Source organism: Heteronotia binoei, chromosome 5, assembly GCF_032191835.1.
Source record: "Heteronotia binoei isolate CCM8104 ecotype False Entrance Well chromosome 5, APGP_CSIRO_Hbin_v1, whole genome shotgun sequence".
NCBI classification, from domain to species: domain Eukaryota; kingdom Metazoa; phylum Chordata; class Lepidosauria; order Squamata; family Gekkonidae; genus Heteronotia; species Heteronotia binoei.
Genome location: NC_083227.1, coordinates 71,596,177 through 71,622,261, shown reverse-complemented (window position 1 = coordinate 71,622,261; position 26,085 = coordinate 71,596,177). Strand labels below are relative to the sequence as shown.

The following is a 26,085-nucleotide window of genomic DNA, read 5'->3' as shown; positions in this document are numbered from 1 at the left end:
CCCCCATTACCTACTATTATTCCCTATGTATTATCAATATCAGACCAGCAAAAATGATTAGATTTCACTAAATAATATTACATTTTCATCTACGTATGTTACTGCATGATTTGAACAATTTGGCAGATATGTAAATCATTATACGACATGCAAACAGGTGAGTAACTGGACAGATTTTTTTTTTTTTACATTGAAATCTAGAAGTCATGGAGAGGCTGGGACACAAGCAATCATATATTTATCTCATGGAGTAAATATCAAGAGTGAAGAAAGAAAGAAAGAAAGAAAGAAAGAAAGAAAGAAAGAAAGAAAGAAAGAAAGAAAGAAAGAAAGAAAGAAAGAAAGAAAGAAAGAAAGGAAGGAAGGAAGGCAGGCTAGCCAGATGTTATTTCAGAATTATTCTAGAAATAGAATTATTCTAGACATTTTTCTCCTAAACTGAGTACAGCTTCCTGTTTATAAGAATACTTTTAAATCCCAGAATTTCAGTGTTGCACAATACGTTTCTATTAAGACATCTGTTCATTTAAGTTGTGTAACACATCCAACCACCATTAAAATCCGGAGAAAGCCATGCTGACAAGACCAGTCAGTGATAATGAGAGCTACAGCCCAATCCAATGCGTGTTTACTCAGAGGTGAGTCCCACTGAAACCTCCTGAGCTGGAATGTGCACATAGGACTGCAATGTTAGTTTATTACATCAGCTTTCCTCATATTTCAGTAAGAAAGCTGTTGCTCTATAACATTCACAGTACAAGAATGGCATGACAAACTGTATAACTCCAATATAAATCATAACAAACGAGGAAAGGTCACCCTCTCAGTTCAATTTAGCACTGAGTCAATATGTTTTCATTTACATTTAAGAATGTATTAAGTAAATTTGCTTTGAAGGGTTTGTCCACATCGTCTACATGGTTGCTGGCTAAGATAGAATTCTTTAGAGATCCACTGAGTGACATGGGAACAAAGGAGCTGCTGCAAGTATGCTAGCAAGAAAACATCAAAGCAAGATCTAAATTTTAGACTCTACTTAGATGCACCATCACCCATTGTGATTAATGCTGCCTCCATAGATGTTCCAATGCCAGTCCTGCTACATATAAAGACTTTGTTCCATGTGGTTTAGCTTCCTGGCATGGTTACACACAGTGAAAGGGACAGATTTCTGAAGGGCATGGTGTTGCTTATGCTGTTGGTAGACATTACTCAAACCACATGGGTCATTTTACACACATTCAAGTTGCCAGCCAAACTAACACACACACCTGTAAATGGGGCTTTAGTCAAGGCACAAAAAGATAGTAGATTTAAACAATCACCAACATATGCAATAGGAGCTCTGGTGAACTTGCCATGATTTTTGCTTAGACTGAGGTTATAAACCAGAAGATGTCAACAAGAATCATTAATGCCATCAAAGAAGCTGCCCACCCCTAAGCAATATTAAATACTGATGTACAAGAATGCAGTATATTTAAGATGTGTACATATTCCAACTTTGTCAAACAAATAGGACATGTGATAGATTTTCACATAACTGGGATTCATCTCTCCTCAACGACCAAGCATGTTACATACATGAACATTAAATATTTGCTCAATAGTCATTTCTCTCATTACTGTCTAGCTATGAATGCAACAAAATACATAGTGAAATGGACTCACATTGAGCTGCAGATCATCTGTCCACTGGCCAATCAAATGGTAACCTGGGGTGCTGGTGTTTGTTATTTGGAACTGAAAGATATCATAACGTCCCGGTGCATCCCCATTCTTATTAAACATCACTGGAGTGCCAGCACTGCCTAAGGAAGGAAGTGAAGCAAAAGAAAAGAGAGAAAGAGGCCATCAGTTTGCTATGATTGCTTTATGTTTCATTGAGGCTAAAAAGAGTTTAGGTTGGACTATCTAAAGCCTGCCATCACTGCTACATTTTAAACAGGCCCTAGAATATATAGCATACTCTTCTCTGTCAGTTTGCAATTAATTGACATGGCTCCCATGTCCAGTCACGGAAAAGAAAATTAAAAATAGAACCCTGCAACAGTCTAGTCTTCTGGACAACAGAAAATATGAGGCTGCTGCCTTCTGCCACACAAGAGAATTCCTCAGTGGAAACTGGTGCTGTAAATGGAACTTCTAAATTATTTTCTCCCCCCTCCCCCCGAAAACATCCCATCTGCTTCAGAGAGATACTGCCATCTGAAGACAGCCCTGGTCTAGTGAATCTTGACTAGCGTCCAGAAATAGCTTCCTCCTCCAGAATATGCTCTTAATCAACATGCTTCAGGGAAGGAAAAATAACAGAAGAGACCTATTCTTAATTTGTCCTTGCATTCTCCTTCCCTTAGATTTCTGTACTTGCTCATATTCTATCACCTGTTCAGAAAATAATTGAATAATTTTGTGTCATATCTGGGGAAGTTCTTTGCTAGTACCTAGACAGAAATGCAATCCTTTTCTTAGCTACTCTATATAGCCCTATCTGGATGGTTCCAAGGGCAATAGAGAGCTGCACTTTTACAGGGACACTTGGTGTTCTGCAAAAATTGAATGGCATGCTTTTGTAAAATGTTAACTCGATACAATGTGTAACATTTGCTGCTGCTGCAAATATTTAAACTATGCTTAGTAACAGGTAGGGTTGCCTGCCAAGGGAAACTGGGGAAGACTTACCCAAATGGTGTCCATTGACACCGCAACATCATTTCCAGCTGCATAACAGGAAGTGATGTTATTGAATTTCAGGATGCTCTAGGATTCGCTTGAAACTCTATGGTAAAAAAGAGGGTTTGGGGTGAATCCTGGAGTGAGATCACTTCTGGTTACACAGCTGGTAATGATACTGCAACATTGATAGTAGGCTTCCCAATCCCCAGGTCCCAATGAGGAATCCCCTGGTTTTACAGGCTTCCCCCTGCCCCCAGCCAGCTGGCCGGCGGGGGGGCGGAAATCCCCGCCCCCACAGTCACCATGTATCTCTAGAGCTCCGGCAGGTTTAAAAACCTGCAAGCAGGTCCGTTTTTAAAATGTGTGCCTTTAAAGTTGAGCAGGAAAAAGGAAGCACTTCATGGGGAATGGTCAGCAGCAGTTTCATCAGAGCAGAGACCCACCGTTTGTTTTGCTTTCATTTTCAGAGCAAGTAAAGTTGTGGAGGAACCAGATCCAGTAAGTGTGTGTGTGTGAGAGAGAGGGAGGGGGCAGGGGATTCCCCGTTTGGAGGCCCTCCCCCTGCTTTAGAAAGCTTTAGAAAGCAAGGGGGGGGGAAATGTCTACTGGGCACTCTATTATTCCCTATGGAGAACGATTCCCCTAGGGAATAATGGGGAATTGATCCGCGGGTATCTGGGGCTCTGGGGGGGGATGTTCTTTCAGATAGATGCACCCAATTTGCAGCATAGCATCTGATGCCTTTCCCCAAAACACCCTCCAAGTTTCAAAAGGATTGTACCAGGGGGGCCAATTTTATGAGCCCTCAAAGAAGGTGCCCCTATCCTTCATTATTTCTAATGGAGGGAAGGCATTGAAAACGTGTGCAATCCCTTTCAATGTGATGGCCAGAATTCCCTTTGGAGTTCTATTGTACATGTTCCAACCTTGCTCATGACTCCCCCAATATCTCCTGGCTCCACCCCCAAAGTCCCCAGAGATTTCTTGAATTGGACTTGGCAACCCTAATTGATAGCTGCCATTTTACTCCCCCCATTTTTTTCTACCAACCTACTGAGGAAAGAGGTTTCCAAAGAGAACAACTTTGCCTGCCTAGTACTGGGACTAGCATCAGGACCAGAACCTCTAAGAAATAGTCAACAGAACCTAGTCAACAGATTTTGTGGCTGAGCAATCAAGCCCAAAATAATGTCCAATGTGGCTGAGCAATCCAAGCCCAAAATAATGTCCAGTAGATAACAGGTTCATATAGTACTGCTTTAAAACTAGCTCTTTCTTTTCCCTACTGGAGTTGGGGAAAGGTCTACCATCAGGTGCAGACACAGGCCTTCCAGTCACCTGAATACTTTTGGAAACATCTGGGGAAACTAACATACATGCTTACAGCAGTATCCATAGCTACTGGGAGTCCTACTGCACTACCCAATGAAAGTCCCACACACTGCTTTGGTTAAGTTACAAGACGACCAAAAGTGAGCTCATGTAAAGTGCTAGGATAAGGTGGGTGGATGAGATGAATTGAATTGTTATCAACACTTTTTTGTTTTGTTTTGTTTTTAAACAGAAGATGATCCGTATATGCATGCATATAAGGAATTAGCAAGAGATTAAAACATATTCCTTGTGTAGCTCAATAGTTCCAGGTGCCTAAATTATCCCATCTTGCCCTTGTAAAACATCTTCCCCCTGCATATCAATTTGGTGCTAACAATGACAGCAGTGAATATCAAAATTTGAAGTTCATGCCTCAGGTAGGAATCAAAAAACAGAAGATACTGTTGTGTGTGTGGAGGAAGAAAGAATACAAATTCCAACTGCCCTCAAGGCAGATATATTTTGCTCCAACTGTCTAGTACCTTGATGGGTACCCCCCCACACAAACACATTGCTTTTTTGGGGGGGGAGGGATGGCTCTGGCTGGGATTCACAGGTATGGAGAAGACTGTATTTGCAAAAGGGAGAGGGGAGTCTGAGAGAACCAGCCACTTCTGTTTATTGTTTATTTTCTTCTCTGCTCCCACACCAACCAGTTTCAGCCTGAAGTTGCTGCCACAAATAATTAATCGGCTCTCCTTAAGCAGCTGAGAGAGACCATCAGTAGCAACCTTGATACAGGGGGTGGTGGGGAGGCAGGCAGTAAGGGCAGGGTTGAGGAAAGCATATGGATGAACCATGTTTTCAAGGCTATTTGCAACAGAGGCAAAGTGTTAGTGGCAATAGAGAGTACATTTGTGGAAGTCTCCTTCTCCCCACCATCACCTTAATTATGTCCCTGAATGTGCGACAGCTTCCTTCTCAGTAAATACCACCAATGCTAAGGAGGACACAGGCAGATAAGAGCAGGAGGAAGGCAAAGAGAAGGATAGACAGCAGGACCTGGGCTTGTTTGTAGCAGGAACTCCTTTGCATATTAGGCCACACACCCCTGATGTAGCCAATCCTTCTGGAGCTCGCAGTAGGTCCTGTAAGAAAAGCCCTATAAGCTCTTGGAGGATTGGCTACATCAGGGGTGTGTGACCTAATATGTAAAGGAGTTCCTGCTACAAAAAAAACCCTGGGGACCCCCTCCCCCCCAAAAAAAGGCTTATTACATGTATAATCCTTATTTACTTTCCATGGTAAGGGATTTCCAGAATACAGAGCCTCGAAGCCCTTCTATTTCAGCCTTCATTCCATTACAACTTTTACTTCAACCAACTAAACAGACTGAACTCAATGGTTTTAAAAGGGCTGGAGCTGAGGTACCAGCGCAAGGCCAGAGCCCCAGGCCAGGCACCCCCACCACTCCTCACCTCCTTGGTGAGGGCAAGCTCAACAGTGGCTCTGTGGGGCTTCCAGCCTCAATACCATGCAAGCACAACTTTGCCTCACCCCTTGCATCTGTGCTTGGAAGCACAGACATGTGGGGTGGAGCAATGGCAAGCGAGCAGTGTGCATGCATGCTGAAGCCAGAAGCCCCGCAGTGTTGGCCGCTGAGCTTGCTATTATCTTTGCCTTGGAGGCAAGGGCAGGTGGGAGGGTCAAAACTGATGCCCTCTCCCCAGGGCCGCACTCCAGGCAGCTGCCTCAAGCTGCCTAATAGACACACCAGCCCTGTGAAGGGCATAACTATTATTAGAATTACACGGACAAATGTCTTTTTTTTTTAAGTATGAACTCTATACAATGAATAATGCAATGAAAGATGGAGAGTGATTTTAAACTGCTGGTATTTTCCACTAGACAGACTGAAAAAAATTAACAATCCATCTCCTTTCATTGCAACTTGGGCAACTGTATAGGGCAAGTAGCACTATTATAACTATTATGAGTAAGAAAATATATTAAAAATAAAATAAGCCTAAAAATATTTCATGATGGAACAACAACCAATCCATTCTCAAATCACAGATGTGTTCCAGCAAGTAGTATACAAATTGAACCCATTAAATAAGGTTGTATAATGATATAGTTGTCTGATTAGCCCATCAAATGTCCATTGCTCTTCCATTCATTATTTCCTTGTCTCACTACACACTTAAATGTACTTGAGTGGTTGACTGAGTGACCAGACAACTGCTTCACATTTGCTATATCTTCTAACATACATTCCCTTCCTCTGAATTTACTTAGGTAATGTTTTGATTTAATGCAATTATTCCTGCTTAATATTCTTTTAAATAATCAAGGCAAGGCATATTATATTTCCAAAAATATGTATTTTTCCAGTTGACATGCTTAGCCCTTGGATCTAGGTAAGAGTTTTGCTTCTTCTTCTTTTCTTGGTGAGGGAGGTCCTTCATATTTGGAAGCAATACAAAATGTTAATTTTTTTCAGCTCCAGAAATGAATTACCTATATATTCTCACTTGGTGCACAATCCCAGCTGTCCATTCACTAAAAGAATTCTAGCTAAGAGAGAGTACCTATTAGAATTTGTAAGATATCTGTCCCTTAGCCATCTCATAAAATCCATTCAGATAAGAAACCCATTATAAATAGAAGAACAAAGACTTCAACAAGTCATACTAAGATATGTCTTTGTGACAAGGTGACTATACTTTTAAAGAAAACCAGAAACAGCATGAAAGCATCTTTATCCAAAGCAAAATTCGTTTACTATACATTGTTACAACCAGAGCTTTTTTGTACAAAAAGATCAGCAGGAACTCATTTGCATATGAAACCACACCCCCTGGCATCAAGCCAGCTAGAGTGGCATTCCTGCTAAAAAAAAAGCCCAACTAAAGTTATGAGTATAATTATATATGGCCATGATGTGGATGGCCCAAACTAGCCCAATCTCATAAAATCTTGGAAATTAAGAAGGGTGTCAGCTCTGATTAATACTTGGATGGATCACCACCAAGAAAGTTCAGAGCTGCTATCCAGAGGCAGGCAATGACAAACCGCTTCTCATAGAATCATAGAGTTGGAAGGGACCTCCAGGGTCATCTAGTCCAACCCCCTGCACAATGCAGGAAACCCACAAATACCTACCCCGAATTCACAGGATCTTTATCGCTGTCAGGTGGCCATCTAGCCTCTGTTTAAAAACCTCCACGGAAGGAGAGCCCACCACCTCCCGAGGAAGCCTGTTCCACAGAGGAATCGCTCTAACAGTCAGGAAGTTCTTCCTGTTGAGCCGAAAACTCTTTTGATTTAATTCCAACCCGCTGTTTCTGGTCCTACCTTCTGAGGCCACAGAAAACAATTCCACACCATCCTCTATATATGACAGCCCTTCAAGTACTTGAAGATGGTGATCATATCACCTCTCAGCCACCTCCTCTCCAGGCTAAATATCCCCAGCTCAACCTTTCCTCATAGGACTTGGTCTCCAGACCCCTCACCATCTTTGTCACCCTCCTCTGGACCCGTTCCAGCTTGTCTATATCCTTCTTAAAATGTGGCGGCCAAAACTGAACACAATACTCCTGGTGAGGTCTTGCCAGAGCAGAGTAAAATTATACCATCATTTCACGTGATCTGGACACTATACTTCTGTTGATACAGCCCAAAATTGCATTTGCCTTTTTAGCCACCGCATCACACTGTTGACTTGTGTTCAGCGTATGATCCACTAAGACCCTAGATCCTTTTTGCACATACTACTGCTAAGACAAGTCTCTCCCATCCTGTAACTATGCATGGGATTTTTCCTACCAAATTGCAGAACTTTACATTTATCCCTGTTAAAATTCATTTTATTGGTCTTAGCCCAGTTTTCCAGCCTGTCAAAGTCATCCTGTATCCTGTTTCTGTCTTCTACTATATTTGCAACCCCTCCCAATTCAGTATCATCGGCAAATTTAATAAGAATTCCCTCTGTTCCTTCATCCAAATCGTTTTTAAGGTGTTGAACAAAACATGTCCCAGGACAGATCCTTGAGGCACTCCATTTGTCACTCCTCTCCAAGAGGATGAGGAACGATTCACAAGCACTCTTTGGGTGCGATCTGTCAGCCAGTCACAGATCCACCTAACGGTAACAGGATCCAAACCACATTCTTGTGTTCATCTCTTGTCCTGAAAACCAATCAGGGTTGCCCTAAGTTTGCTGTGACTTGACCACATTTTCCATACATATAGTTATATATAATTACAAGGAAATCCATTTATAAACTGACATACATAATAGGAATACAAGATTCTAAAATTTAGACAGAGAACATTTTTTCTCCTCTTTGCAGCTGACATTGGGGAAAATAGAAACTACAAGCTGAACTTCTTTCTCATTTTAAACTTTAAAAATGTGTGGGTTACTTAAAAGAGGTTTCTTCATTAAATTGTTACTCTTTTTTATTTTGCCGTCAAGTCACAGCTGACTTATAGTGACCCCCTATGGTTATGCCAATAAAAGTTTTTGGAACTGGAATTGGTGACCCCCTATGGCTTTCCAGGCAAGACACTTTCTGAGGTGGTTTGCCATTGCCTGCCTCTGAATCACGACTGCAGATTTCTTGGAAGTCTCCCATTCAAATACTAGCCGGAGTTGACCCCGCTTAGCTTCTGAGATCTGACAACATTGGGCTGGCCTGCATTGTCAAGGTCAGGGCAAAACTGATACTTACTAAACGTTTATTTGAACATACAAAGCTTTCTTATGCTGGGGTCACTGGTCTGTCTAGTCCAATGTTTAGTACCAATTTAGTCTAGACATAAGGTCATAAACAGGCCTTGGTACATGGTTTTTTCATTTTTTTTAAATTGGGACGGGCACAGATTGAATCTGGATCTATTGCATGATGAAATCACCCATTCATGCATTTCAGACAACCTTATTACTTAAATATCTGGTTGAAATAAGATGTGTGTTTGATCTGTAGGTTTCTTTCAAGCAAAACATCTTAAGAGCAGTGACTTAGAAGTAAGTTTCACTAAAAGCAACATGTTTTACTTTGCATTAAATGTATTTCAAGGCTAGTGCAGGATTAATTGAAACATCTGCTAACTCAAAACAACTTTTTAGGGTAAAAAATGATTAGGGACTCACCGTTGAAGTTAACGCTGCGTATGTACTTCAGCAACTTCTTGCCCCCTGCATGTTCCATCTCTGGACAGACACCAGAGAAATCAGTGCACAGATCCTTGTTCATCTGATGGAGGGCATGAGCCATGGCGTAAACAGCATCGATCACAAATTGAACTTTACCCTCTTGCTCATAGTGGGAGTCTTTCCCAATTCTCTCCTGTCCTGCACATTCAAACAGACAAGGTAGTCATAAATAGAACTATTCTGATGGCTGAGATGTCATTTCTTTTCAAGTAATACCAGTGAAATAAATGAACTGGGAGTGGGGGGAGAAAGAGCATTTTAATAGTATCTGGGGAGGTTCGTTGTTTTAATATATGGAACTTCTTTACAATGAGGCAGATATCTGGTTCATTAAGACTGCTTTGACTTCATCCAGTTGACAATGGTTCTAAGGTACCTGAGATCTCCTCCTCCCCCACAAAAATTGAAAATGCTAAGGACTAAACCCTTGTGGTGTACTAAGTATGTACTCTTCATGTGTTCCCGTTTCAAATATTCAACTTTTGCTCCCCCTTTTAAATGAAGACACCTAGAGTACCAAAATCCATAATCTTTCATGTCTGTGCCTTTCAAAACCCTGAAGCAGAATCCAACATGTAGCAAATGAGATTTGTCTGAATGAGGAGAAATCATTTAAAACAAAGCACAGCTGCTATTTTAAAGTCTCATGGTGTGCTCGCTTTTCTAATCCCAGAGTCTAATTGAAAGACATGGCCCGATTGAAGAAGGAAAGAGTAATTTCTGATGCAAAGTGAAGAGTGCTCAGGAGAATTTGGTTAACCAGCCTACTGCAACTTGCGGAAGCATGGTATGTATGCAATTCATGTGGTTTTCCTTTTGTCTGTTCCAAAAGGGATAAAAGAGTTCATCTGAATTCATGAAATGTCACTGAAATGTTTCATTAGTGATGCAGAAACTTAGGCCATTTTCCCTTAACTTCTACTTTCTCAATAACCCCTGCTGTTCCCAAACCCTATGGAAGAAGTATATGTCAGTTCTCTGAGATGATGCTGTTTTAAGTCTCATTAATATGAAACAATGTTTTTCAGGCACACACATTTCAAAACAATAGAAATGCTTAACAATAAAACTGGATTTGGGAAATAGTTCTGAAAGAGCATCTGTCAGAGATAGAAGAAGAAGAGGAAGAAGAAGAAGAAGACCGCAAATTTATACCCCGCCCTTCTCTCTGAATCAGAGTCTCAGAGCGGCTTACAATCTCCTTTATCTCCTTCCCCCACAACAGACACCCTGTGAGATGGGTGGGGCTGAGAGAGATCACACAGCAGCTGCCCTTTCAAGGACAACTTGAGAGCTATGGCTAACCCAAGGGTATTCAGCAGCTGCAAGTGGAGGAGTGGGGAATCAAACCCGGTTCTCTCAGATAAGAGTCCGCACGCTTAACCCCTACACCAAACTGGCTTTCTCGACATCACTCTAGTTGCTGCTGTTGGAGCCTTGCTTGCTTAACATGGGAAGTAACAAAAACATAAATGCCACTAAAACATCAGCATATGGCACCATAGCAGAACTGTAAAGCTATGCTTCAATAGGGCTCAGTTTTTGCCAGCACTGGTTCAAGGAGGATCAGAGCGAAGACTGCCAAGTAGGCTGGAGAGCTGTCAAACAAGGAGGAGGAACAGGATCCAAAGCAAGGTTGCTTATTAAACAACATCTGGCTCTGGGCATTCATCAGGTCAGTTCATGTGGCTTGTCTGGTGAGTCCCTCTGAATCAACCTCTGAGGATGGGGACACCAACTGCCCCTCAAAGGTATTAGTGCCTACAAGGGGTTCTTGGTGAGATGCAAGAGTTCAGGTGATTCTACTTCCTGACTCCTTACAGGATGACACTTTTGAATTAGGCTTTGTAGGATATAGAAGAGGAAGCTAGTTCAGGCAATCTGTAGGAAACAACAGTCTTTATGTTGTGAAGGAGAGCTCTTCACTTCTCCATGTACCTAGAGCAACCTGTGTGTTGTGGTTGTTAACTCAGAGGTGTAGACATGCACTCTAGTTTACATGAGTCTTCTCTTTCAGACAAAAAGGAGGGAGGAGCACAAGCTTTCAAAGTATGAGCTTCCATGAGGGGTCATGTCCATAGCCCACATTACTACACAGAATTGTGGAGAGGTGGGTGTGTGCACTCTTCTCCACTTTGTGACAATTGGCACCACTTGATAAATATCTAAACCAAGCCTAAGTATAGTCAAGTTGCCCAATATTAGTTTATACGGAAGAGCAAAACCTTCTAGGGTCTTCTGCCTCATTATTTTTAGATATAATTACTATGCTTCTTGAAATCTATGCTTAAGAACATAAGAGCATAAGAGAAGCCATGTTGGATCAGGCCAATGGCCCATCCAGTCCAACACTCTGTGTCACACAGTGGCCCCCAAAAATTATACACACACACACACATATACACATATATATACACAAAGTGGCTAATAGCCACTGATGGACCTCTGCTCCATATTTTTATCTAACCCCCTCTTGAAGCTGTCTATGCTTGTAGCTGCTGCCACCTCCTGTGGCAGTGAATTCCACATGTTAATCACCCTTTGGGTGAAGAAGTTCTTCCTTTTATCCATTTTAACCCGACTGCTCAGCAATTTCATTGAATGCCCACGAGTTCTTGTATTGTGAGAAAGGGAGAAAAGTACTTTCTCTACTTTCTCCATCCAATGCATTATCTTGTAAACCTCTATCATGTCACCCTGCAGTTGACGTTTCTCCAAGCTAAAGAGCGCCAAGCGTTTTAACCTTTCTTCATAAGGAAAGTGTTCCAACCCTTTAATCATTCTAGTTGCCCTTTTCTGGACTTTTTCCAATGCTATAATATCCTTTTTGAGGTGTGGTGACCAGAATTGCACAGAGTATTCCAAATGAAACCACACCATTGATTTATACAGGGGCATTATGATACTGGCTGATTTGTTTTCAGTTCCCTTCCTAATAATTCCCAGCATGGCATTGGCCTTTTTTATTGCAATCGCACACTGTCTTGACATTTTCAGTGAGTTATCTAACTTCTCCATGTACCTAGAGCAACCTGTGTGTTGTGGTTGTTCCACTCAGAGGTGTAGACATGCACTCCAGTTTACATGAGTCTTCTCTTTCAGACAAAAAGGAGAGAGATTCACAAGCTTTCAGAGTATGAACTTCCATGAGGGGTCATGTCCATAGCCTACATTACTATATAGAATTGCGGAGAGGTGGGTGTGACCAAGAGATCTCTCTCTTGGTCAGTCTCTGCCAGTTCACACCCCATCAACTTGTATTTGTAGCTGGGATTCTTGGCCCCAATGTGCATTATTTTGCACTTGGCCACATTGAACGTCATCTGCCACGTTGACGCCCACTCACCCAGCCTCAACAGATCCCTTTGGAGTGCCTCACAATCCTCTCTGCTTCTCACCACCCTGAACAATTTAGTGTCATCTGCAAACTTGGCCACTTCACTGCTTACTCCCAACTCCAAATCATTTATGAACAAGTTAAAGAACATGGGACCCAGTACTGAGCCCTGCGGCACCCCACTGCTTACCGTCCTCCACTGCGAAGACTGCCCATTTATACTCACTCTCGGCTTCCTATTAATTAGCCAGTTTTTGATCCACAAGAGGACCTGTCCTTTGATGAGGAACTGAATTAAAATTTATGCTTGTTAATTTTGACAGACACCACCCAAAAATCATTGGAGTATTCTTTTATTGATTTATATAATTTACTTATTTCACAGGTATAGTCAACAAAGACAGAATACCTAGCATCACCCAGTCAAACATTTGGCAATTAGTCCAAGCTAATGATAAAATCATTGAGCAATTTTTGAACTGGGGCATTTAGCAAAATCCTTGTAGAAATTATGGCAGCCAGACAAGACACTGGCATTGAATTATGCATTTTGATCTGCTTCATAATACCACACCTAACTACTTCTGCCATACTGGAGGTTTTCACCAGCAATGCTTTTTATCTTCATATAATATTTGGTGAGGCAGCCTTCAAATATGTCAAGCTGCAGGGCTCTATTTTGAAAGGTGCTATGATTAAGATATTCCCTGGGTTAAAGCTCAATTATAATTCAACAACGAGACAAGCTATGATTAATTCCTCTTGACTAAACCGACTGGGTGAAAAATGGTTTAGGCTCTGAAATTACACCAACTGTCCTTTTTATTATTATTCCACTCTATGTACATTGATTATAGAGTGTATTGAATTGCTAGTCACTGACACTGCAGTAGTTTCAAATGGCCTTTAACTGAGATCCGGAATAAAATCTATAATTCAACAGGTAAGAAATGTTTGAAATTAAACACCACAAGTTGTCCACTGGCATGACACTTCATGGATTGTGATGGAGGCTCTGCAGAATGGCCCACCTTGGCATCTTACAACAGTGTACCTGCACCAGGGTGGTGGGGAAGGTTCTTGCTGATAGCATCATGTGATGCAGGACACATGATGTCAGCAGCAAGATCCTTCTCTGCTGCACAGGTGCAGTGGAGGGAGGAAAAGGAGTAAATCCTTACCCCAGGTGTGGCAGGCAGTTACTGGCTCTTCCTGCTTCTTGGCATGCCATGTATTGTTTAAGCTGTGAAACTGCTTAAGATCAGTGCAGTGGTGGCATGGCTTAAACAGCATCTGGCCACCAAGAAGCAGGAAGAACCACCCACTGCCCACCAGGTGTGGGGTAAGGAGTTTAAGCAGCTGATTGGGAAAGATTGGGTGGGTGACTGGGGTGGGGGCACCTCAAATTTGATAGGAGGTGCCACCACTGGCTATGGCCTGTAAAGTTCATGAAGAAAAAAATTAGTTCTTTGCTTTGTGAAATCATTATGTGAAGTCATAACGTAACACAGAATACAACATTTTGGCAGATTTGCATCCATCTAAGTCCATTGACTTTAATTGACTTAGAAGCATCCATCTAAGTCCATTACATCCATCTAAGCCTATTGACTTTAATTGAGTTAGAAAAATCACAGTTAATACAAAGAAAATACCAAGCAGGGAACCATCGCTGAGATCACAGTAGAAACAGAGACAGTCAAGAAATGTTTTTAAAACATAACACAGAATAAATGATCCCGTTGATAAAATATGTTTTCTTCAATTGGGAATTTTTAAAAAAACTGTGATGTGTAAGCCAAAATGCCCTCAAAACGAGGTTAGGCGAATTGACAGGTGGGCACGACTTTAAAAGGGATAAGAGTCTATGTATACAGACTCCACGTCCAGAAACTATTGCTCAAATATGCCAGGGACACTAATTAAGTAAAAGCAATTAAAATTTATTCTAGAAAATACAGATCTCACACACAAGATAAAATACTCATAAAATCATACATACAGTCCTAAGAAAATCAGAGAGACAGTGAGAAACATATGGGTAGACGAACAGGGTGATAATTACTAATCGTAGTTTTCAAGGAAGGCTCCAATGGCAACAAGCAAGGATGAGGGAAAGGGGGCCCAAAACTTGGCCTTAGAATTGGGGATGGATCTAGGCAGTGGAATTGGGATACTGCTAGAAGCACACCTGTGGGTAGCTAGTCCACAGGTTATAAGGACTACCTTGAGCCCTTAGGAAATGGGAGGTACGAGGGAGGAGGAAAGTGGTCAGCTGGTGCATGACCTCAGAAAAAGGGGAGGCTCCACAGTGACCATAAGGGCTGGACTTCTGCAGTAGCCAATAGCAAGTTAATTGGTGGCACCTAATTGGGCGCCCATAACTGACCAATGAACAAGCTTGGGTCCTGGTTACCTGGTTGGACTTTCAGGTTGCAATGGACCCGGGTGGGGATGCTCCAGGATGACAGTTGGAGAGAAGAATGGGGGAAATTACTGGGGTGGAGGTACATGGGAGTGGTTTGAACTAAACAGAGGTGTTGACAATAGATGGTCAAATTGCTATCTAAGGTAACACCCCGTCTATACAAAGACACTTGGCTCAGGGTGGAGATGGTCTTTCTCTTCTTCAATCTTCTATTGGCACCAGTTTTTTGTCTAGGGTTTCGCTGGACAAAGACAGTGGCGGTTGTACAGTTGTCCACACCTGGGATGGGTTGATTGCTGCATGTAAAGGTGACATCTGGCGAGTACGTGAGCCGTTCGCTTCGCTGGAATGGAGTCTGGCATGGTAGGAAGATAGCTGCATGTGGTGTTAGCCTCCCACGGTGGATTCCATGGTCAGTGCTGCAAACCATCCGCCTAGATAGCTCCTGGTGGCGCAACTTCCTCTGCTCCACGGCCAAGATGGACGTCATACGGAACGACGGGAAGCCATCTATTCTCCTGGTTGCACTGTTTTACCGGTTTTGAGTGCTTTAATAGCGTTATGGCTGCTGGTACTGCACAAGTCCCTTCCGTGCCTGGTTAGGCATACCCACACTCTCTGGCCAGACGTGTGTGAGCTACTTCTCCAGGTGCTCTGGCAACCAAGCTGGTGATTACGATGTTCTATAAGGGGTTTTTCCTCACAGATGACCGGAGATCCGGTCAAAATGAATGTATTTCAAATTGAACAGAACCTGAGCATTTCTTTTCTAGAGTAGGATCCTTGAATAATGGAAAACTGTGGGTCAAGACTCAAGGGGAAATAAAAAATGGGCTGCACCCAGCAATGTGTCAACAGAACAAAAAAGGGGGGAAATGTCAGGCAATAGTTGAATGATTTATTATTGTACAAAGCTACCTAATTATCAGTTTGTTCCTTGATATTCAACTTGACACAAAAGAGCATTTAAAGATCCATGAAGAATATTAAGGCTTTCTTGACACAGCACATAAGGGCACAATAGGTAAAATAAATCCAAATGAGTCCCCAGTTTACCCATACAAATGCACAGAGTGTCAGCAGAAAGAAGCAATACTCTACCAAGATACATTCCAGTTATCAGCTTTTAACTCACATATCGTCCAGTTTTTCCCACATCAGCAGATCAGTGCATAAACACATAGCCGGTAGCAACTCAAATTTATACAAAAGTTACAGCATTTTATAAACAGAAGCTTTATCTCATGACAATGTTCAATGCCACTTAGGATTCATATCCCAGAGTCTGACAATATGGGACCAACAGAGTACTTAGACCATAAAGCAATAATGAGTGAGCTGCTGAAAGACATATAATTTTGATGCAGAACCTAGGAAATGGTTGAGTCTGTTTTGTGTCATTTTACATGAGAACATCTTTTTTTTCAATGAGAAAATAACATGATTTTCTGAACTTAATCTTTCTCAGTGACCAAAATGAAACCCTGTATAGCTGATTTGACTTCTGTAGTCTTTCAAAGTGGATCTCTCTCTCTCTCTTTCCCCCCGCCCCTCCATTTCTCTTTCTAAACCGGCTTCCTACATGTTGCATTTAATTTGAATACTTCCTTGCTTGCAACTTATCGGTGACCTTTATATCCTAGGCAAATATGAAAGGTTTTTAATTGACCAACATAACCTGATTAACCTTTAATCAGCAGCTTCAAATGGCCTTTGACTTGCATTGGAACCTATGTTTTTTAGGCCATAAATGGAAAAGAAGCATTTATCTTTCATCAAGAAATCTGCATTGTAGAACAACAGGTCAACATATAAAGGTCAAGATATTTTGTGTATCAGAATGAAATCTACTGAAAATATAATAAATATAACAACTGAATGGCATCCACTTTTTCCACCTTAGGGTTGCCTGGAAAATACTTTGGGGGTGGAGCTGGGAGAGGGCAGGGTTTGGAGAGGGGAAGGGGCCTAAGCGTGGTACAGTGCACTTCAAAGCAGCTGTTTTCCCCAAGGAAACTGATCTCTGCTAGCTGGAGATCAGTTGTAAAAGTGGAAGATCTCCAGGCCCCACCTGAAGGCTGGCAACCCTATTCCACTTTTGCACATAATGATTTGGATGTAATCTGCTACTATGCAACTACTGAACATTCTGGCCAACACATAGGGAAAGGAACCTTAAGATCCTGGAAGATTCCCCCCTGCCCATGTGTTAGGATATCTAGCCAGTTGAAGAGTTCTGGAGAAACTTGCTGTGTTGTGTTCGTTGGTTGTTTTTAATAAAAAGTATTATATTACTTTTATTTTTGGATGGACAATGGACTAATGTGGCTATCCATATCTTTTGCTTCAATCTGTCCCTGCCCCCCTTTATACATATAGAAAATCCTTAAATTACCAGAAGTTTACATGTAACTTCTGGCATGGCAGAGGACCATTGATATGTAGTGAGTGAAGATGAGGAAATTTTAGTGCAAAGCTTTTTCATTTTTATGAACATACAAGCACCCTTCATCCAGCAACATTTATATATGTACATGCATAACCTGCAATATGCATTCTTGCTTGCAGAGAGACAGAACATCCAGAATATAAACCAAGTTCCTTCCATGACATTACTGAATGCCTGCAGCCCACTAATAATCCCCATTGCAATTACTGAAAACAAGCCCTTTGTTTGGCAGATTTTTAAATATATGTGTGTGTGTCTTGTTAAATGCATAAAACAATCTTGTGATTTAAACATTTACACTGAGTCAGATGGCAACATTACATTTTTGGATATTGGATATATTTTAACAAAAGCACACATGACTACAATACTTCAATTTTTTTTGTTGCTGTTGTTGGCACATTAGTCCTTGGATTTTTCCAAGGTGACAGATTGTCATTAACATAAGGAGACTTTACATTCAAAATGGATCTTTTAAGCTTGGTTACATTTTGGAAGCATAAGCCTTGGCAATGTCATCATTGGAATTTTTGACATGTTTTCACAGTCCTATAACCCTAAAAGACTTATTTCCCATATCAAAAATCTCACAGATCATTAATCTATTGAAGATTCAAATATGTTTGGAGAATGGGAGTGTAAAGTGCCCCTGGTGGGTTCCTTTCTGGTTCATAGACATTCCAAATCCTTAAACTATCAAAAAGTCCTTACTGCAGGGGTGATATAGGATTGTGAGAAGAGGAAAGAGAAGCAGGCACCCGGGAAGGGACTTAAGGTGTTCTGAAGACATGGTTGCTACTGTATCTGTTAACAAATCTCCACTTGGATCAATTTCTTGCCCCTTGTTAGCTTTTCATATCTTCTTAACAGAATTCACCAGTAGTAGATAATATTGTCCTTTCTCTCTGATTCAATGAATATGACCTTGTTTTTGTTCTTCTTATCTGCAATCCAGTTTCCTGTTAAACTTCTTTCTACTTTTCCTTTCTATTTAACAGACTGTTCTGGTGTTATGAAACTTTTTTAAACAACTATTTAAGGTTCCCTTGATACAGGTAAGACATTAAAGAAGATAAGATGGAATAGGACAGAAAATACTGAATTGAATGTAGCTTTTCATCTATGTAGTTGCAGCTGGTCAGGTCCTAACAGAGAGCTCAAATACATACAACATTTGACACCGCAGAATGATTGCTAGTTTTTTTACCAGTAATTTTTGGGGTTTCTTGGCCAGCTACCAAATGACAGAAGACTCACAGAAATAAGTCAATTTTTGCCTCTTTCTCCCTCCCTCAAATCATTTCCCCTATATATTGAGCATGCAAACCTACGAGACAAGAAAGGTGTCAGGCTCCATCAGTATTGGGAAAGAATCTGGGCTGGAACACCCTCCACTGGTTCCTTATTATAGGTCTCAACCTAGGAAGACCCTCAGAACAAGATGAAGGGGGTTGTGTTGATCTCTCTCGGATCTCTCCCTCTCCTTCCCTGTCAGATTCCTTTTCCATGGGATAAGCCTGGGCTGCCCTAATAAAGGATTTCCTGTGGTGCATTGATCTTAGATTCCCCTAATGCTCTCCATTCACTCTCCAAATGAATCTGGATCATGGTCTCCCTGGTTGAGTCTTCCTTTCTCCTGCCCCTGTCATCCCCTGAGGGTTGAAAAGGCTGCCTGGCCTGCCTACACAGGCCTCAGAAGACTCCAGATGTTGCAGGAGCATTTCAGGGCATAACCTCACCCTTGTTCCCTTCCTACAGCCTCTAGGTTGGTTGCTTTCCTCTGTATTGCCTTGGTGAAACTGTCCCTGGCCAGCATCTCCTCTGGAGCAGGTGAGTGCAGAGCTGGGGCCACCATACCTGGACATGAGGTCAGAAAATGTTTGCAAACAGCACTGCATGTGCAAAATTTAGAACAGATCTCTTGGACAGCTCTTGAGTAAAATAGCCCAAGCCTTTAGCCAAGAAATCTGCCAAAGGTTGGGGGGTGGGGAATGAGGTAACAACCAGTTGGGGTGTGATGTCCCTTATAGCAACTGAGAAAATTCCCAGTGAGTCAGTGACATGGGTCTGCCCCTTCAGTATGGTGTCTCCATGTGGGATGAGGCTCACCTCTCTATAACCTGAGACTTGCCTCACACTGCACCCAGCCCTGAGCAAGTCACCCACAGCCATCACCACTAGCAGCTTCTCCCTCTGTGGGGAAGGCATGGTGGGGGAGGATGTAGGTCCTTTCCCGGGCTTTCTTGGATTCCTTGTTTTCTGAACACAAGGCAAGCCAGGTTTTATCTAAATCTTAATTATACACTTGTAGAAAGTGTGGAAGGCAGTGTTCAGTGGCAGGAACTTGAAAGTGTATGTTGTATGCCTTAGAAGATTAACAGAATATTTTCAATACTTTACCCTTGTATTTGCTAGACCCTGACTAGGCTCTGTCTATAGGCCCCATCATGGCACTGTTGATAATTCTATACATCAGCTGTTTTTTTTTAAAAAAAGTCCAGTACTTATGACCTTTAACACAAGAGATGCCACAAGACCTGATGGTTTAGCTCATATCCTGTTCACATATTAGGAACAGGAAGCCAAATTTTTAGTGATTGGCTTGATCGTTCAGCAGTCTGTTCATGGATGTTTGGCTGATTGCTTCCCAACCATGCAATAAGAGTGAAATTTTGTACATGTGCATTCTCATACAGCCCAACAGTTCTATTACCCCCAGCCCATGCTCTGTAACTGCTCCACTCAGCAGGCAGTGGTTTAAATGAACAGTTAAGTTAATAATGGATCATATAAATAAGTCATAAATAAATGCTGCATTTTAATAAAATCCTACCCTTTGGTATTCATCAAAGTAGTCCCTAATGATGCTAATGGCTGCTGACTTTGCACATCCTTGCACATGTGCAGTTTTACAGAAATTTGATTAAAAACTATATGGAAGAGATTCACAGTTGTTTGGCACAAACCAAACAAAGAGGGTGATTAACTCATATCTAATTAACTGTTTTGAACATGTAAGTTAAACTGTTGAAGAAGTTTGTGGCAAATTCTGCAGCCGCCCTAATTAACAGCGGGAGCTCAATTGTGTGATTCCCGCTAGCACAAAGAATTACAAAGACACCATTCTGAATTCTCCAGTCCAACACAGCAGAAAGTAGAAAACACTATTCTAGAACAGCATGGCACTGTATGACCTTGTTTAACATTTCCAGTTTCAAAATATTGAAGGCAGGCTGTCTCATGAAAAGGAAAAAAGATGATCAGAAAGTGATTTTTGTTTCCTTGACTAGGAACTACTTTTTCCTCAATGTATTTAGGTATTCAAGAGATCCATTGGCCTTCAGCTGAAATCTTCTTTAGTGTATTGTCAAAGTGTATTGAAAAGAACAGACCTAAAACTGATGTTGGCACCTTACAGTGGCTAGGATCATACAAATGAGTTCCCTGTGGACTACTGTCTCCCTGGAGAGAGATATTTCCTCTTCTATCACCCACAGACACCAAGACTGGGTTAAACTAAGGCTTTGTTAATTATTTAAAAGGCTGAACTGCACAGGCTTGTCAATCCCCAGGTCATGAAATGTGTGTGTGCTTTTAAAACTCTGGAGCTAGGCTGAATGGAGGAGGGGCGAGCCTGCAGAACACGGTAGCTGTTGGGAGAAAGGGAAGGGATTAGGAAAGCAGCCAGCTCCACCCGTTTGTTTTGCAGCCCTTTCAGAAGTCTTTGCACAGTAAAATAGAGAGAACTTCTGGTTTTCCTGTGCTAGTCTGAAGAGTCTGAAGAATTTGGATGAATGTACAGCATTCATCAACTCCCATAGTGAGTTGAGCAGAGAGAAGGGTGCTCCAAAGAGTGACGAGAAGAGCACAAAAGATTTGCGGATGTTCTCTCCCCCCATTGGTGGATCTGTATAATATGGGATGTAAAAGGAAGATACAAATGATCCTAAGGGACCCTTCACATCTGGGCCATTTGCTATTTGAGATCTTACCGTCAGGTAGACATATAGAGTGTTGAAGGCTAGGACAAACAGATTTAAGGACAGTTTCTATCCAAGTGCTGTGGTTAGGTTAAATGCAGGGTTATGAAGGATTATCTGTTTTAGATGTATTTAAATGGTTTAAATGGTTTAAATGGTTTTAGATATATTTAAATGGTATGAATATGAATATGTGTGTTTGATGTGTTGGTATGTTTGTGGAAGAGCACCTCATTTCGTTGCTCTCTTTTTGTGGAGAACAGTGACAATCTATCTGTCTGTCTGTCTGTCTGTCTGTCTGTCTGTCTGTCTATCTATCTATCTATCTATCTATCTATCTATCTATCTATCTATCTATCTATCTATCTATCGTGAGTAAATTGCCTCAGTGAGACCACAAAGTGTGTGCTTCCAAATTGTGTTTATTTTGGCTGCTTTGTGGGTGTTTTGTGTGTGTGTAAGGAAGAAGGGGGGGGAGTGGAAGTACAGTCAGCTGCTTGGGAAATGGGAAAATGAAGACTGTATCCAGGTGTCATAATACTGGGCCTAGTGAGGCCTGCAGGCCCCAGGAAAGCCTGCTTAGGAGTTACTGGGAAAAGCCTACATCTCCCAGGATCCCCTCTGTCCCTGTGATTGGGTAGCAAGGGGTTTGGAGGGAAATAGGCCCAGAGAGGGGTGGGGCCTGGGAAGAGAATATAAAGGCCAAGCCCAGAAAGTGGGTGTTCTTTCCCTGGAAGGCTTAGCTGGAGGCAGGCTGTTGCCTGGAGAGCTGGAAGCAAGGGAAAGGCCCTTACCCAAGGGGGGGGGGGGGTAAGTATAGTATTAGAGTAGGGATTGTAAGACAAACGTGTTAGGGCATTTGTTTATTTTCCCTTCATCCTTTTACTGTTTTATTCACCTTGTTTGTTATATCACACTGACCTTTTAAAATCAACCTTCCCCACTCCTTGTTGTTAACTCCGCCTGGTCCTCATGCCCATTATTTGGCCTAGGCTTGGGGAGGCCTGGAAAGGCTTGGGAGGGTAGTCTGGGCCGTCTCAAGGGAGACCCTTAATCCAGAGTGGTGGCAGCAGTTGTTAAGACCCCCCTGAGTTGTGACACCAGGGGAACTGCACTGCTGTATTTTTTATTTATTTTAGGGAATGGGAAAGTCTCCTGGCTCCACCCCCAAGGTCTCCCGGCCCCACCCCCAAAGTCCCCAGGTATTTTCTGAGTTAGACTTGGCAACCCTAGAACTGCAATAATCAAACTACGAGTATGGGCACCCTAAGAGACAATTCAACAGGTTAGTTACAATATGGGCAATCTGAACCTGCCTTCAAGCCCAGAGTGCTACATAGCTCTTTTTTTGCTTATTCTTACCTGTCCATCAACACTGTACAGATGAAAGCTGACAATCAAGGCCATTCCCCTACATCAGACAGCAGGAATGTTCAGGTATTAATCAGAAAAGAGCTCTCTCTCCAGGCACTTGGATCAGCCAACCCAAATTGTCCAGTTTGGTTACCTAAGCCTATTCTAATGTACCTCAGGGTTCTTGCTAATTAATTAACAAACCAATGAGCCTGCACTGAACCTGCCACCTTAGTTAGGCCCTTACCATTCTACTCTGACAAGGCCTACTTAATTCTAAACTCCTTCCTACCATACAGTATGAGAAAGGGGGGGGGGGACGAATCAAGGCCAATTGGAGTCAGACACCCCCTCCCCCCCCGAATTCCTGTTTGAAACCCAGAAATAGGAACTGATCTTAGGGTTGCCAAGTCCAATTCAAGAAATATCCAGGGACTTTGGGGATGGAGCCAGGAGACTTTGGGGGTGAAGCCAGGAGCAAGGTTGTGAGAAGCATAGTTGAACATCAAAGGGAGTTCTGGCCATCACATTTAAAGGGACCACACACCTTTTAAATGCCCTCCCTCCATTGGAAATAATGGATAGGGGCACCTTCTTTTGGGGCTCATAGAATTGGACTCCATGGTCCAATCCCTTTGAAACTTGGAGGGTGTTTTGAGGAGATGCATTGTTTGCTATGAGGAAAATTTGGTGCATCTACATCATACAACAGACCCCACCCCCACAGCCCCAGTTAACTGCACAGCAATTCTCCACTATACCTTATGGGAATCGGTCTCCATGGGGAATAATTGAGTGCCCAGCTGACATTCCTTCCCCACCCCCCACATACACACTTTCTGATGACCCTGAAGCAGGGGGAGGGCCTCCAAACCAGGGGAATCTCCTACCCCCACCTGGGGACTGGCAACCCTAACTTCCACTAAAGCATCCATTTGCACAAAGGCCCATTCCAAAAGCATCAATCTTGAGTAAAACAGAAGTTTTAGAAGAAGAGGAAACAGATTTTGGAAAATAATATTTAGTGTACATGGTAGTTTTTCATAGGATCCAAGCCAATGTTAGCAGTTTGGATGTATAACTTCCATGCATTTTGTCTAATTGGTACAAGAGGGTTCAAAATGTTTGAAAGGTGTCTACAACACAACTTATCAGCTGACACATCACACAAAAGTGGTGCAATTAATAGTTCAACATAGGCATAGCAAGGGGGGAAATGCTGAGAGATAACATTTTTTACTGAGCCAGAATTTATGTCTATTTCTTCCATATTCTACACCAGAATTTCTGTTATTATCTAGTTATTTACAACCAGGCATATTTTTTGGTTTCTAGGGCAACACATTACTACACCTCTCCCTATCATTTGCCTGTCAGCACTAGTACTCATAGCTCCTTATAGATACATAGAATTCTTAAACGAGCAATTGCTTTTTGTTACTCAGAAATTATTATCTCCCATCAAAAGGCATAACCTCAAAGGACTCAATGATCAAATCTAAATAAAAGCAATATTTTCTGCAAGTATATCATTTTACGCTGGGTCCAGAAACTCTTTGATAAGATTTCTAATTTTCTCTACAGTAGAAGAAATTATTTAAGGGAGATATTGTCCTCTTCTTTGGCAACAATTTCAAATCCTCTTGATAATGCCCTGTGGTACTCAGTTGCATCCTTCTTGACTTTCTTCTGCCCATAAATAAAAATGGTATTGATGATTTTCCAGGGGGAAAAAACGCTGTAATAATCTTTGATGGCATGGCTTAGATCAAAGAAAGACACAGTGTTCCTTCTTTATTCAATCAGTTTGCAGTCACAATATATTTAAAGGGCTAAGCTTGCAATAAAGTACCATTGGATTCAGTTGGGTCTAGCACAGATTTATTTCCTGACATCAGCATCAACAACACAGAATAATACTATCCACTATTACTGCTGATTGTTCAAAAGCTGTTAAATATTTGGAAAATCAGGAAGCTACGACTGAGAAAGAAAAGCTTTTTTTTCATTGTGAAAACAGAATCAATTCAGATTCTCTCCCTTTTTTGAGGGGAAGGGTTTCAAGGAAATGGGTTGTAAGAATATCATTTCCATTGTATCATTGTGAACCCTGATTGCTGTGGTTGAGTGGCTAGGAATGAACATAGTGAAATGAAGTCCTGACAGGACAAAGGTAATGCTGGATGAGAAGGCTGTGGTCTTGAAGGACCTTATGCTTGCCCCATTCAATGGTAACAAAGTTGACACTAGCTGACTCAGGAGCCTAGGGTTATATAAGATCCAGTATTTTTGCTAGAGAAGCAAGTTAGAGAAGCAGCTAAAAAAAAAAATGCTTTCTTCCATTTTCATTTATCCCTGAAGATGGCTCCCTGTTTCAAACTGGCCAATCTGGCCATATGGACCCATACCACAGTGACCTCAAGACAATAGTCATGTACTCTTCATGGCTGTATTGTACACAAGTCTACTCTTGAAGTGAACTTGAAACTCCAGTTGGTACAGAATGCTGCCACTTTGTTGCTTATGTGAGAAGGGCAGAGTATATATATTATACCCATTCCACAGTCACTCTACTATCAGTTATTGGGTTGAAGTCAAGGTATCATAAAGGATTTCAGGTGATTGTACTAGGGATGGGTGCAAACTGGGAAAATGCAATTTGGTTTGTGGCAGGAGGATCATTTACAAACCAAGCTGGTTTGTGGTCCTGCAAAGCCCATTGAAAGGGGCCACAGTCCATTAAATGGGGTTTGCAGAAAGCCCAGAAAACAGCTAAGTGGCTCAGTCATTTTGGGCTGTTTTATGCAGTGTCTTTAGAGTTTAAAGGGACTGCAAACCAGTGTGAAAACAGCTGTGTGGTGGGGAGACACTCCCTATCATGCAGCTGTTTTGGCCCCTTTAAAAGGAGTGCAGTCCCTTTAAAAGGAGTGCAGAAGACAGCCTGAAAAACAGCAGCCAGCAGAAAGGGAAGGGAATCTCCCTGGAGGGACTTCCCTTTCACCTTTTTGCTGACAGTGATGAGCCATAGCCAGCAGAAAGGGAGGGGGGACTCCCTTCACACCTTTCTGCTGGTCATGGTGAGACACAACCAGGGCTTTTTTTTTTTTTGTAGCAGGAACTCCTTTGGGTATTACACCACACACCCCTGATGTAGCCAATCCTCCAAGAGTTTACAGGGCTCTTAGTACAGGGCCTACTGTAAGCTCCAGGAGGACTGGCTACATTGGGTGTGTGGCCTAATATTCAAAGGAGTTTCTGCTACAAAAAAAAAAAAAAGTCCTGTTCATTTCTTCCCTGATGCACTTGAGACACAGTATACTTTCA

General features: G+C 41.9%; 1 protein-coding gene across 6 annotated transcripts in view; it reads right to left on the bottom strand.

Moving 5' to 3' along the window:
• The window catches only part of GRM7 (glutamate metabotropic receptor 7), an 870,101-nt gene that overhangs the window by 248,071 nt on the left and 595,945 nt on the right, over window positions 1–26,085 (bottom strand). For 4 of the 6 annotated variants that reach the window (XM_060239599.1, XM_060239598.1, XM_060239595.1 and 1 more), the window contains exons 6-7: window positions 9,152–9,352; window positions 1,672–1,811 (exon numbers count right to left, since the gene is read on the bottom strand). In XM_060239599.1, the coding sequence (XP_060095582.1) occupies window positions 1,672–1,811; window positions 9,152–9,352 (341 nt within the window). The remainder of the gene's footprint in view (window positions 1–1,671; window positions 1,812–9,151; window positions 9,353–26,085) is intronic. The other 2 variants (XR_009555438.1, XR_009555437.1) reach the window with 1 other exon arrangement.